The sequence below is a fragment of the Theropithecus gelada genome, chromosome 15 (assembly GCF_003255815.1).
Source record: "Theropithecus gelada isolate Dixy chromosome 15, Tgel_1.0, whole genome shotgun sequence".
Lineage (NCBI taxonomy): Eukaryota > Metazoa > Chordata > Mammalia > Primates > Cercopithecidae > Theropithecus > Theropithecus gelada.
The window spans coordinates 83,764,090-83,778,405 of NC_037683.1; the positions used below are offsets into that span (position 1 = coordinate 83,764,090).

The 14,316-nt window shown below is 36.5% G+C and overlaps 1 protein-coding gene across 1 annotated transcript in view; it reads left to right on the top strand.

The window, feature by feature from the left end:
- Window positions 1-14,316, top strand: part of SMC5 (structural maintenance of chromosomes 5) — a 103,736-nt gene that overhangs the window by 40,286 nt on the left and 49,134 nt on the right. Inside the window, exons 9-10 of the mRNA XM_025360323.1 lie at window positions 7,504-7,759; window positions 9,559-9,713. Of these exons, the coding sequence (XP_025216108.1) occupies window positions 7,504-7,759; window positions 9,559-9,713 (411 nt within the window). The remainder of the gene's footprint in view (window positions 1-7,503; window positions 7,760-9,558; window positions 9,714-14,316) is intronic.

Consider the following 14,316-nt stretch of genomic DNA (forward strand, 5'->3'; position numbering starts at 1 on the left):
AATCCCAGGAGCTTCCAAAACCTCATATGGTTTGGGGAGAAACTCATTCCCCAGCCTCTTCTTTTAAGATTTTTGGTTAGCTTATTGTTTGCTGTAACTGTTAGCTGCTTCACGCAGCTGTGTTGTTAAACAGTTGCTTCTGATTGTTTTTGACAAATGCATCCAAGGAAAAGGCTGTTTTGTAATGGTGAGCTGTGAATCAGGTCAGATACAGACAAGCCTTATACAAGTAAGTTTTCTCAGGAAACTGCCAGGTAGATCAGATAATAACATTTCTCTGAGAATGAGGATTTATTAGGTTGGTGCAAAAGTAGTTGCATTTTTTGGCCTTATAAAGGAGCTCCAGACCTGTTCATATCTCTCCAGTGGTTGCTAGACTATCGGGGAACCCCACCCCCGATATTCAACATGGGTTCTTTTCTATTTCCCTAAACATTGGCTGGTCTGAGAAATAAAGGGAAAGAGTACAAAAGAGAGAAATTTTAAAGCTGGGTGTCCAGGGAAGACATCACGTGTCGGCAGGTTCCTTGATACTCCCTGAGCCATAAAACCAGCAAGTTTTTATTAGCGATTTTCAAAAGGGGAGGGAGTGCACAAATAGGGTGTGGGTCACAGAGATCACATGCGTCACAAGGTAATAAAGTATCACAAAGCAAATGGAGGCAGGGCAAGATCACAGGACCACAGGAGGGGGTGAAATTAAAATTGCTAATGAAGTTTTGGGCACACATAGTCATTGATAACATTTTATCAGGAGACAGGGTTTAAGAGCAGACAACCTGTCTGACCAAAATTTATTAGGCGGGAATTTCCTCATCCTAATAAGCCTGGGAGCGCTACAGGAGACTGAGGCTTATTTCATCTCTTCGGCTTCAATTGTAAAAGATGGCTGCCCCCACGGGGGCCATTCATAGGCCTACCCTCAGGGATGCATTCTCTTTCTCAGGGATGTTCCTTGCTGAGAAAAAGAATTCAGCGATGTTTCTCCTATTTGCTTTTGAAAGAAGAGAAATATGGCTCTGTTACGCCCGGCTCACCGGCAGTCAAAGTCCAAGGCTATCTCCCTTGTTCCCTGAACATTGCTGTTATCCTGTTCCTTTTTCAGGGTGCCCAGATTTCATATTGTTCACGCACACATGCTCTACAAACAATTTGTGCAGTTAATGCAATCATCACAGGGTCCTGAGGCCACATACGTCCTCCTCAGTTTACGAAGATGATGGGATTAAGAGATTAAAGACAGGAAATCACAAGGGTGTTGACTGGGGAAGTGATAAATGTCCATGAAATCTTCATAATTTATGTTCAGAGATTGCAGTAAAGACAGGTGTAAGAAATTATAAAAGTATTAATTTGGGGAGCTAATAACTGTCCATGAAATCTTCACAATTTGTGTTCTTCTGCCATGGCTTCAGCTGGTCCCTCCATTCGGGGTGCCTGACTTCCCACAACACTAGACTGCAGGTTTTCACTATGATTGTGGGCTGTTGCTTTTCAGGGATACCACATGAATGGAACAAGGGATTTAGGAATGAAGCAAGTTCAAAATTCTACAGAGCTTGCTGTTTTTAACTGAGATTCAGCCATTTTTCTTGAATAAAGGCTTCCCAGATTGTTACAAGCGTTTGGTTAAATTCCAGAGTCCTGAAAGAGTTAATTTTGACAATTTTTGTCAGTGTTCTCATCACTTTTATGGAGGAGAAGATTTCTGGAGTTCCTTACTTCATTCCTGATGATATCCAAATCTTTTCTGTATCTACAGAAAAATGTGGCTGGGATTTTAATAGGAATTTCATTAACGTTTGGGAAGAATTGAAATCTTTACTATGTTGAATCTTCTGATCTATGAACATGGTATGTTTCTATTTATTTAGATTTTTGATTTCTTTCATTAGCATTATGTGGTTTTAGCAACAAGTCCTCTGTGTGTTTTGTTAGATTCATACCTCTGACTTAGTTTCTTTTTTTTCTTCTTTGGTAGATATTTTGGCAGTTTCTACATAGGCAGTCATGTCAGCTACAAATCGGGACAACTTTCTTTCTTTCTGTTTTGTATGCATTTAGTTTTCTTGCCTTATTGCATTGGCTACAACTTCAGCACTCAAATAAGAGTGGTGAGCACCGAAATCTTCACCTTATTCTTGATCGTAGGAGGAAAGCATTCAGTTTTTCATTATTCAGTATGTAATAATAGCAGGTTTTAAAATATATATATATATGTGCTCTGTCAGATTCAGGAAATTCTTACACATATTCCTGTGTTTCTGGGAATTTTTATGTTGAGTGCATGTTCAATTTTGTCAAATGCTTTTCTGCATCTATTGATATGATAGTATAAGTTTTTAGGTGGTTAATAAGTGATGGATTATATTGATTGATTTTTGACTACCAAATCAATATTGCATCCCTCAAATAAACCCCACTTGGTTGTGGTTTATAAGCGTATAATTCTTTTTACATATTGCTGAATTCTGTGTTAAAGGATTTTTGCATCTGTAGTCATGAGTGATACTGTTTTGTAGTGTTTGTATTCTCTGTCTGCTTTGATATTAGGATAATAACTAGCTTCATAAAATGAGTTGGGAAGTGATCTTTCCTTTTCTACTCTCTGAAAGAGATTGTATAGAATTGATGTTTATATACTTTAAACATTTTGTGTAATTCTCAACTGAAATTCTCTGGGCATAGAGATTTCTTCTTGGAGGGAGTTTCAAAATTTTGTTTTCAACTTCCTTAATAGCTATTAGACTAGTCAAATAATCTATTTCATATTAGGTGAATTAGTCCTTTTGTCTAAGTTGTCAAATTTATGTATGCATAAATTCTCTTATCCTTTGATATGTGTAGAATCTGTAGTGATAACCCTATGTCATTCCTGATACTGGCAATTCCCCCCCCTCCCCCACCCCCCAAGTCTTTTTTTAGTTAATCTTGCCAAAGGTTTGCTAATTGTATTGATTTTTTTCGAGGAGGCAGCTGTTGGTTTTATTGATTTTTCTCTGTTTTCTGTTTCATTGATATCTGTTCTTATCTTTATGATTCCCCTTCTGCCTGATGTAGATGGGCTCATTTTTTATAGGTTCTTGAGGTGGAAGCATAGATTATTGATTTGATGCTTTTATGTATACACTTAGTGTTATACATTTTCCTGTTATCACTGCATTAGCTGTGCCCCACAAATTTTGATATGTGATATTTTTATTTTCATTCAGTTTATTGTATTTTTCTTTTTTCTTTTCATTTTTCTTGAGATGACACAATTTGTTTATTCAGTAACCTGGTATTAGACATTTAGATCATTTCTAGTTTGGAGCTACTACCGGTAGATCTGCCATCGATATTCTTCTACCACTTTTTGTATGGTCATATGCTTTTATTTCTCTTGGATAGTTTCCTAGGAGTAGAATATCATAGGTGTGCATTCAGTTTTTTAAGGAATTGCCAAACTTTTCCAGAATTTTTGTAAATTAATTGTAATTAATAAAAGTTGACTTGTGATGGCTTGGAATTTTTGTTTTTAACGGTCCTCCATGAAAAATTACACCTTCTTACGGTGTAATTTGAGAAACATTTCTCTGGAGTAGCCAGACATTTCTCTGGAATAGCCTTGGAGGGGTTAGATTTAGGTAGCTAAATGGAGTCTCCTTACATTGTACAAAGTAAAACAATGAGTAAGGATGTAGGTAAAGTGATAGATTTAAAAGCAAGAGAAGGAGGGAGTACTCTCATTATAACTTCTATTAATGGAATGAATATGAGGCAAGGTCATTAGCTGAGTGAGTAGAAGGAAGGCAGCAATAAAGGATTAAAGGAGCAAAAGGTATTAACTCATCTCAGAAAGAGAGCACAAGTTTGTTAAAGAAGTGTAATAAGTTTATCTGATAGTTTTGAGTGTCCGTTTAAGTTTTGTGGCCATAGATTTAAAGTGAGACCAGTTTTTGAGGGTTTCTTTCATTAGTTTGGTTGCTTAGATATAGATCGTTAGAAGGTATATAATATAGATAGGTTTAATTGGAACTGGGCTTTTTCCTGGCCAGTGTGACAAGAAAGGTCAAGGGATCTTTGCAAGGGAGTGGTTATAGTGTTGCATTGTGGAACCTCAGCTGATTAAGGAAAACAAATGTAACAAGGTAGTGGGGTTAATGGATTGCACAACCTCGTGGGGGTCAAAAGATAGAGTAGGAATACCAGAGTAAGTAAAATGGAAGAAAAGGAAGTAGTGACCAAAGAATAGAATTATGGAAATACATTTTTCAGAAGTGGTATGATTTGGAGGGCTTTATGATCTAGAACATAACCCTCCTTAGTTCAGTAGACAGGTGGCTGAAGAAAGGTTAGGGAAAAGATGATTGAAGTTGAAGAAGTAAGGGAACACAGAGTCCAAAGAGTTAGATTGATTTTCTATACATGTTTAAGTCACATGATGACAGGCATAATCATGGAGAGAGGAAGACAGTGAATCAGGTACCAAAGTCGCCCCTGAATGGATAAGGTTGGGGAGGATTTTCAGGGAGGTAGTTAACATAGCAAAGGGGTAATGGGTGACCAAGTCTGACCCCCTGGTGTTCAGAGGAACCAACGTGGGTATCAATTAAAGGAGGAAGGAGTACAGTGGGGATTAATGAGGACCCCTTCCCCAGCTCTGTGTCCTGAAATAATGGTTTATGGCAGGACAAGGTCACCACTTGAGGGGGCTCTGGGGAGAACAGATGTTTTCCAGAAATAGCCAAGTTTCCTTTAGAACAAGAAGAGGGAACATTCAGGCTGGGCATGGTGGCTCACGCCTGTAATCCCAGCACTTTGGAAGGCTGAGGTGGGCGGGTCACGAGGTCAGAAGATCAAGACCATCCTGGCCAACACAGTGAAACCCCATCTTTACTAAAAAAAAATACAAAAAATTAGCCGGGCGTGGTGGCAGGCGCCTGTAGTCCCAGCTACTCGGGAGGCTGAGGCAGAAGAATGGTGTGAACCCAGGAGGCGGAGCTTGCAGTGAGCTGAGATCGCGCCACTGCACTCCAGCCTAGGCAACAGAGCGACACTCTCAAAAAAAAAAAAAAAAAAAAAAAAGAAGAGGGAACATTCAGAGAAATTGCGGATATAGAGCAGTATGGAGACAGTATCCTAGTGAAAGTAGGTGATCTAAGAGGTTTAGACTTACTGTACCTGAGCTAAACATGGATATTAGTCAGAGTCGAACTAATGTGATTAGTCATGGTAGTTTCTTGGATGAAGGTGACAAATGAGGTAGTGTTCAGAAAACTTAACTGAAAGGTAAGGGATCATTGGGCTGCTTTTCAGTTTTTCAGGTCATTATCAGACAAAGACCTTCTCTTGGTACGACTTTATATGGTAGGCCAGTGATTTTCAGTAGTTTGGTGGTCCCTGTTTTGCTGAGATTGCAGAGGTTCTATTTGTTAGTAATTCTTAATTCTGTATCGTCTTTAGTGTTTAGTGATTCTTAATTCTATATTGTCATCTGTGACATACCCATTTATTTTCCTGAATCCCTTGAATTTCCTGTTACCTACTTTTAGGCACATTGAACATTGTTAATGTTCAGTGACAAACATGAATGTATCTTAATTTTTTCAGATATATTTTCTTTTGCTTCTGTATGTTTGGTTATAGGAGAGAGGATTTGGGAATATGTGCATTTTGTTACTGCCAAAGCTAAATTTTTAGAAAGGAAAAATCAATACCCGCATTTCAATAGGAGATGGGATAAAACGTGATATATCCGTATCACATCATGCACAAGATGTTAGAATTTTATTTTGCAAGTACATGAGGGATAATGGAAAATTGCTCTCAATACATTTTTAGTGATGCCATTTAGTAAAAAGAATATATATTCTACAGGCAGATATAAGGAGGCATTAAAATGTAAAAGTTTACCGAGGCAGGCGGATCACCAGCTGGCCAACATGGAGAAAACCCGGCTCTATTAAAATACAAAAATTAACCGGGCATGGTGGCTGCACATGCCTGTGGTCCGAGCTACTCGGGAGGCTGAGGCACAAGAATCGCTTGAACCCAGGTTGCAGTGAACCGAGATCACACCACTGCACTCCAGCCTGGGCGATAGAGTGAGACTGTGTCTCAAAAAAAAGTGTAAGGACATTAAGATTTTAAGTTATTTTTATTTGTTGTAAGTCTCTGTATTTTCAGTAGTGAATGCATTATAACTTTTATAATGAGGAAGGAAAGGGAGTAAATCTGGCTTGGAAATAAAGCCGGCTAAAACAGATTACGTAATGTGTTAAATTTATCTATTTTAATGCAAAATTCTAGTTGTAAAATGTAAATTGGGTGTATACGTGTATATTTGTTTATATGTGTGAATCTTAAAGAAAATCTTTACTCTGTCTTAGGTAGACCATGGTTTTGATAAAAATTTCACTGACATCAAGTGGCAACTTACGTAGCTGGTTTTAAAAATATAATTTACCCTGAATATAAGTGAAGGAATCTAAACACATAGGTTGATGATTAAAATGTCACAATATTAGTCTGAAGTATTGGTAGAAAATATTTCCATTGGAAGAAAATAGTTTATTTCTGTTTCAAATTACAGGTTGAGTATCTCTTATCCAAAATACTTGGGACCAGAAGTGTTTGGATTTCAGATTTTTTCAGATTTTGGAATGTTTGCATATACATAATGAGGTATCATGAGAATACGACCCAAGTCTAAACACAAAATTCATTTATATTTCACATATACCTTATACACATAGCCTGAAGGTAATTTTGAATGATGTTTTTACTAATTTTGTGTATGAACCAAAGTTTGTGTATGTTGAACCATCAGGAAATAAAGGTATCGCTGTTTCAGCCACCCATGTGGATGATCTGTGGTTGATGGCATCACCGTCATTCCTGCCTCTGTATTTATATGCTACTCATAAACAATCATTTTTAAATACTTATTCACACATAAATGCTTAACAGTAAAAACTGACATACAACTAATATAGTGAAAAAATAATGTGTTCTCGGTAATTTGTGGTGTCATGTCAGCATAAAAAAATTTCAGATTTTGGAGAATTTTGGGTTTGGGATTTTTGGATTAGGGATATTCAACCTGTAATGGGGTGACTTGTAATCTTTATTATCATTTTTATTATTTATGGAAACTGTATCACATATGCCACATGACTGTTTTAATTTTGGTCTTACGGCAGGTAGTATGTACTTACTGTAAATACTTAGAAATCCGTTGGGCTTTTAAAATATTTTTTTTATTTAGGAAATATTTAATGAGTGCTGATTATATACTGAGCACCACTTGAAGTATTTGAGATATATTAGTGAATGTGTAAAACAAAGATACAGGTAGTCTGGTAGAACTGGTAATGTGCTAGTCTAATTCTCACAGGACACATTTTAGTGAGGAAAACACCTATGTTAGATTGTTTGCATTTTAAAAGCTATATTACTACAAAAGTCTTATAAACCAAGAGAAAAACAGTCTCAAGTACTAACGTACTTTTGTTTTATTAGATTGAGGAAATTCAGCAGGCTTTAACAGTAAAGCAAAATGAAGAGCTTGACCGACAGAGGAGAATAAGTAATACCCGCAAAATGATAGAGGATTTGCAAAATGAACTAAAGACCACGGAAAACTGCGAGAATCTTCAGCCCCAGATTGATGCCATTACAAATGATCTGAGACGGATTCAGGATGAAAAGGCATTATGTGAAAGCGAGATAATTGATAAGCGAAGAGAGAGGGAAACTCTAGAGAAGGAGAAAAAGAGTAAGTTTTCATAAAGTTAGAATGAAATGTTTATAAAATGTAGATATATCTCTGTTGATGGGCTTTCTTCTTTCGCTGGTAATTATTTTCTATAAAATGTTCAAGTTGCCTTCTTGAGGAAGCTCAACTCAGTTCTTCCAGCTTCATACCTTAATTACCTGTATCTATCATATACTGTAATTTGCCATGATAGCTGACCACTGTCTTCTGTCAGATTATGGCAGTTGATTTAATTCTCTATAAGTGCCTAGCTTTATTTTCTTTACAGAGTCACTCAGTATTACTCATATCAAATTTAAGCTCTTTATTCTAGCCTTCGTAACCTTCTGTTAGCTTAGTTCCTTGAAACCTGTCCAATTTCATCTTTGGTTTTCTTTTTTGTAGACCATGTGAATAGATCTGTGGTATTTGGATAGGGATTTTATATTCTGTCTGCTCAATATATATGACTAAGATCAGTTTAAAAAAAAACATTTTTATATGTTTATCAAAGTATTAGATGTGTATGGCCAACAAAAAAAAAAAAGAACTAGAAGGATTAGAAGGGTGGCACAGCCCCTTTTTTTTTTTTTTTTACCTCCAAAGCCAATCAAGAGTAAGCACTTTTAACTCTTTAAGCAGATTTTTTCTAGTAGTCCTTCCATATATGTCATGTTCTTATTTCACTATTGCTTGATTAATCAACTTTAGACACTATCTTTTTGTATTTACTCTAGATGTAGATTTTACCTTATAAAACATCTCTATTACAATTCTTCAAATGGGATTATTAATAATGATTTTTATTATTATAAATAATATACGTATCTTTTTTTGGTCATTTAACAATGGTCAGTATTGCTTCAATCCACACTTCATAAGCTATACGTACTCCCTCCCATCCTGGCTTCTTACTTCCCTCCCTTCTCACGTTCCAAATTATCTCATTTATACTCCGGTTTTTATATTTTCAAGGCCGAAAACATTTAGTGTTTTATGTGCTTTATTTATGGGTTAATTCTAGAAGTTTAGAAATACTAAGTATTGTTTATTAAACTTGCTCATGGTTGAACCAAGTAGTGTGTTATAATTAAATTTCCCTTCATTGATAGCTTTTAAAAAGCTTTTAATTTTTTTTTTTTTAATTTGCTTCAGCATTTTCTTAAATGGAAGAGGGGAAAAAAAGCTGTCTTATCAGGCATTCTCTTGAGTTCTGTAGCCTTCTGTCCTTCTCCTTGCATTTAAACTGGTTGATCTTGAGGCCTGCATGCTTATCATTTGTAATTTCTCTCATGCCTTTTCTGTGTTATAAACCTATTCCTGAATTCCATGTCTCATTTTCTTACATCATGGCCTTATTTTGTTGGAGTACATTTTCAGGTAACCTTCTAAGAAGACATATTTGGGAATTCAGAGTCTTTTCACCCTTTAAAATACTCTTATTTCATCATCCCCCCTTTTTTAGTTGTGTTGTATATACAGTTCTAGAATGAAAATATTAATTTTTCTTCCAGAATTTTGAGGGTCTATTGCTATTTGTCTTTTGATAGGAAATGTAGTGTTTTCCTTGTGGGTTGGTTTGTTTGTTTTTGTAGGTTACCTGTTTTTTATATTTGATAGTTTCAGGATTTTGTGTTTTCTCAGGTTTTTGGACATTATAGAACGATTTGTTCAGGTCACATCTTTTCCACTATATGAAGTACTTGCTGAATGGTGTTTGTAACCTTTAGATCTAGGGTATTCTTTTGTATTATTATTAGATTATTCCACTAATTAAAATTTTCAGAGAAACAAGACTTTATTTTGTTTTACAATTTTAGGTGTGGACGATCATATTGTACGTTTTGACAATCTTATGAATCAGAAGGAAGATAAGCTAAGACAGAGATTCCGTGATACGTATGATGCTGTTTTATGGCTAAGAAGTAACAGAGACAAATTTAAACAAAGAGTCTGTGAGCCCATAATGCTCACGGTAAGAAACTTTGTTCATCTTGGTGGTATTTGTTTTATTATTGTAATCATTATAGATTTTTGTTTTAAGATATTTAGTCCCAATATTACCCTGGTTTTACCTGATCTGACTTGTGGCATCTGGCATACTGCTGAATCCATCCATGAGCTTTTTAAAGGTTCCCTGATTAATGAGGGTAATAACTGTCATAAAACCTGTGCTTTTTTCTAGAAAGAGGTATAAAACCAGCAACTTATTGACCTAGAATCATGTAGAAAATTAGTATGGTTAGCTGGTTCCTTTAGGCACTTGTTATTAGATTATAGTAGGGATTAGATTAAAACCTGCTGAAGAGGTAGAAAGCTGCTGTAAATATGTTGATTAAAGGAAGAAATCTAAGAGGATAGGCAAGAAAATCACCTGCTACAAAGAAAGGGCGTTCTTAGGATTTCAAAAATGAAACCAGTACTTTATCGACATCATAAACTATTTGATAGCTTTTATTGATGATTGTGCGTCATCAAGAATAGGTGAAGCTCTATTTAATAAATCATCTAGTGAAGTGTGACCATGGATTTACTAAGATGATTGCCATCCAGACTCTTTAAAATAGTAAGTTTTGCACACATAAAAAGATGAAATAGTAAAAAACTAACATTCTTTGATAATGATATGTTAGAGCAAACTTAAAGCTTATCCTAAGATTACATAAGGATTATTTTTGCTAGATAATTTTTTTTCGTTAGAAAAGAATACATCCTTTCAGGATTCTTGAAAAATTCTATTCTCTGTAACTCATGTTTGTATTATACTTTATTAAAAATCATTTTATATAGTTTTCAATTTTTTACCATATCTTAAATTAGCAAAGTTAATATTCGTAACACTCTCTTATTCACGTATTATTAGAATATTAGAATATTTTTGCTAGATCAAGAAGATAATTTCTATTTTAGATGCAGACATAAAATAGCAGACATTTGATTAGTCTGATGAGGATTGAAAGAAAGTGTAAGAAAAAATATTTTGACCCTTATGAAAGTTATAATGCAGGTGTAATTGTTAACATTTTTACTAAAATGCCAGTGTCAAAATAATACTTCAGAACTGTATTAGATTTGTCTCTTCTTGTCATTTGATTTTCTAATAGTAGCATATATCACCAAGTCAGATTACTAGCTGGCATATATTTCCATTTTAAATTACGTTCGAATCTTTGAGATAAAGAGATATATTCTGCTTTTTACCCTTTTCAAACTAACCTTTCACCTTTCCTGCCACCTTCCTACATTCATATCTTCCATACAGTTTACTCACCTTTCTAGGTCTAGTTGAAATGCCACTACCATCATACACAAGTGAGCATATGCAAACTTAAAATTTTAGTCGTATAAATGGTTATTTAGCAGTCTATTTCTATGATTTATTTTTGACAATTGCAATCTAGAATTGGAGAAGTGTACAAAGATTTCCATATGAACTCCTCACAGTAGTGGTTATCATAGCAAAATGATGAAGCAAAAAAAGAAAATTTATGAAGATACTGATTAAATAAATTACTTTATATCCTTATAATGGAATACTATGCAGCCCTTAAAATGTTGCTGTAGGTCTCTTTTTACTAATATAAAAATAAATTTGTGACATGTTAGTAGATCATAAAATAGGTTATGGAATAGGATGTATGGAAAAATTTTGTTTAAAAAATCATAAAGCAGAAAGCTGCCATCAACTACCATCACAGAGTGCTGCGTCACAGAGTGCTGCGTCTCCTATATCTACCTATCTGTATCTTGCTACTTTGGCTGTGATGATATGACTGTGAAATTCTTTGGAGAACTTTGACAAATACTTTATTCACTGAACTCATGAAGAGAGGGAACATCCCAAGAAACTGGAACCTGCAGAGAAACTGGAACCTGCAGAGCCAACAAGGTGTCTAAATCTTCCTTAAGGGCCGGGCACGATGGCTCATGCCTGTAATCCAGCACTTTGGGAGGCCGAGGTGAGCGGATCACCTAAGGTCAGGAGTTCAAGACCAGCCTGGCTAACATGGTGAAACCTCATCTCTACTGAAAATATAAAAATAGGTCGGGCACGGTGGCTCACGCCTATAATCCCAGCACTTTGAGAGACTGAAGGGGCGGATCACGAGGTCAGAAGATCGAGACCATCCTGGCCAACATGGTGAAACCCCATCTCTGCTAAAAATCCAAAAATTAGTAGGGCATGGTGGTGCATGCCTGTAATCCCAGCTACTCGGGAGACTGAGGCAGGAGAATCACTTGAACCAAGGAGTTGGAGGTTGCAGTGAGCTGAGATCACGCCACTGCAATCCAGGCTGGTGACAGCTAGACTCCGTCTCAAGAAAAAAGAAAATATAAAAATTAGCTGGGCATGGTGGCATGTGCCTGTAGTCCCAGCTACTTGGGAGGCCGAGGCAGGAGAATAGCTTGAACCCAGGAGGCGGAGGTTGCAGTTACCCAAGATCGCGCCACTGCACACCAGCCTGGGTGAAAGGGTGAGACTCCATCTTATAAAAATAAATAAACAAACAAATAAATAAATCTTCCTTAAGGATATCAGGGAAACCTCCAAACTGTGAATGCAATAGACTGTGTATTACATTGGAAAAAAGTGTAAGTAAGTCACTACTGGAACCACACAAACTGGCCAGTGACCAAAATGACCCCTACTTGTGTGACTTCCTTGAGTCTTCCTTAGCAGGTAAATTCCATCAAAGAATTGAATTGCCATGTAAACCAGTTTATATAAGCTGGGGGCCTTGGAATCTGATGTGGCAGAATATTTCTAATAAATACACCTTGGGGCCAGAAGCGTTGGCTCATGCCTATAATTCCAGCATTTTGGGAGGCTGAGGCAGGAGGACCACTTGAGTCCAAGAGTTTGATACCAGCCTAGGCAACATAGTGAGACCCTGTCTCTACAAAAATAAAAATTAGCTGGGCGTGGTGGCATGCACCTATAGTCCTAGCAACTCAGGAGGCTGAGGTGAGAGGATTGCTAGAGCCTGGGAGGTCGAGGCTGCAATGAGCTGTGATCACACCACTGCACTCAGCCTGGGCAACACAGAGTGAGACCCTGTCTCAAAATAAAATAGAAAAAAAACAATATAATCTGGGAGAATGTGATCATGAGAGCTAAGTCCTAGACTGGCTTGTCTATTTTTTTTTTTTAAAGATTACTTTCTGTGGTCATTTTGGGGTTACTTTTACCCTTTCTATAAGTTATCGTAAACACCCACATACATTTTCTTTTATTTGTGTCATTTCTTCCAATAAAGTAATTTAGTACCTCCTGCCCCCCGCCTGAAATTGTGAAACAATAGGCTCGTTGTTTTAGTGTTTATGCCTGGATGATGGTTTTCATGTGGTTTTAACTTTTGTGTGTATCTGTTTTCTCATTTTTCTATACTGATTGATATTGTATAACTTAAAATAGCACTATTGGCCAACATTTATGTGACAAGCACTGTACTATTATTTTAATTATGTTATCTCTTAATCCATATTTAGTTCTATGAGGTGTAAACTGTTTTACTATGTCCATCTTACAGATGAAAGTAATGAAAGTTTTTGAGATTTAGGTAGTACTTGAGCAAGATCAAGCATATGATTTGAAAGGACATCTGTCTGACCTCAGAGCCCAAACTCTTAGCTAGTTTGCTTTGTAATAGATTATAGTACATAAATACCTCCCTTTTATTATTTTTTCAAGAAAGCTGATTTCCATGTTTTGGAAATAATTGATCTCTAAAATTCCATAGATAGTACTTTTTATATTTATATGCTTCTCTTAATGGGAGTTTTATCATGCTCTGCTTTTGACATACTTATTCATCTGCAATAAATAATAGATTATGTACTTCCAGAAGTAGCTTTTTCCCTAACCTATCTTAGTGTCTTCCATAGCATTGAGCCTCACATGCAGAATTGTCTAATTCACATTTTTACTTTTATTTTACCTTTTAGAGACAGTTTCCCTCTGTCGCCCAGGATGGAGTGCAGTGTCACCATCATACCTCACACTCCTGGGCTTATGCGATCTTCCCACCTCAGCCTCTCAGGTAGAGCCATCACACCTGGCTAATTTTTTTTTTTTTTTTTTTTTTTTTTTTTTTTTAATTTTTTTAGAGACAGGGTCTCACTTTGTTTCCTGGGCTGGTCTCAAACTCTGGCTTCCAGTGTTAGTTATCCTCCTGTCTTGGCCTCCCAAAGTGTTGGGGTTATCAGTGCTACCACGCCTGACCCAGTTGATGTTTTTAAAATAGATCAATAGGTCGGGCACGGTGGCTCACGCCTGTAATTCCAGCACTTTGGGAGGCCAAGGCATGCCAATCACTTGAGGTCAGGAGTTTGAGACCAGCCTGGCCAACATGATTAAACCCTGTCTCTACTAAAAATACAAAAATTAGCTGGGCATGGTGACAGATGCCTGTAGTCCCAGCTACTCGGGAGGCTAAGGCACGGGAATTGCTTGAACCCGGGAGGGAGAGGTTTCAGTGAGCTGAGATCATGCCATTGCATTCCAGCCTTGGTGACAGAGAGAGACTCTGTCTCAAAAAAATTAAAAAATGAAGGAAAAAGTAAAATAGATCAATAAG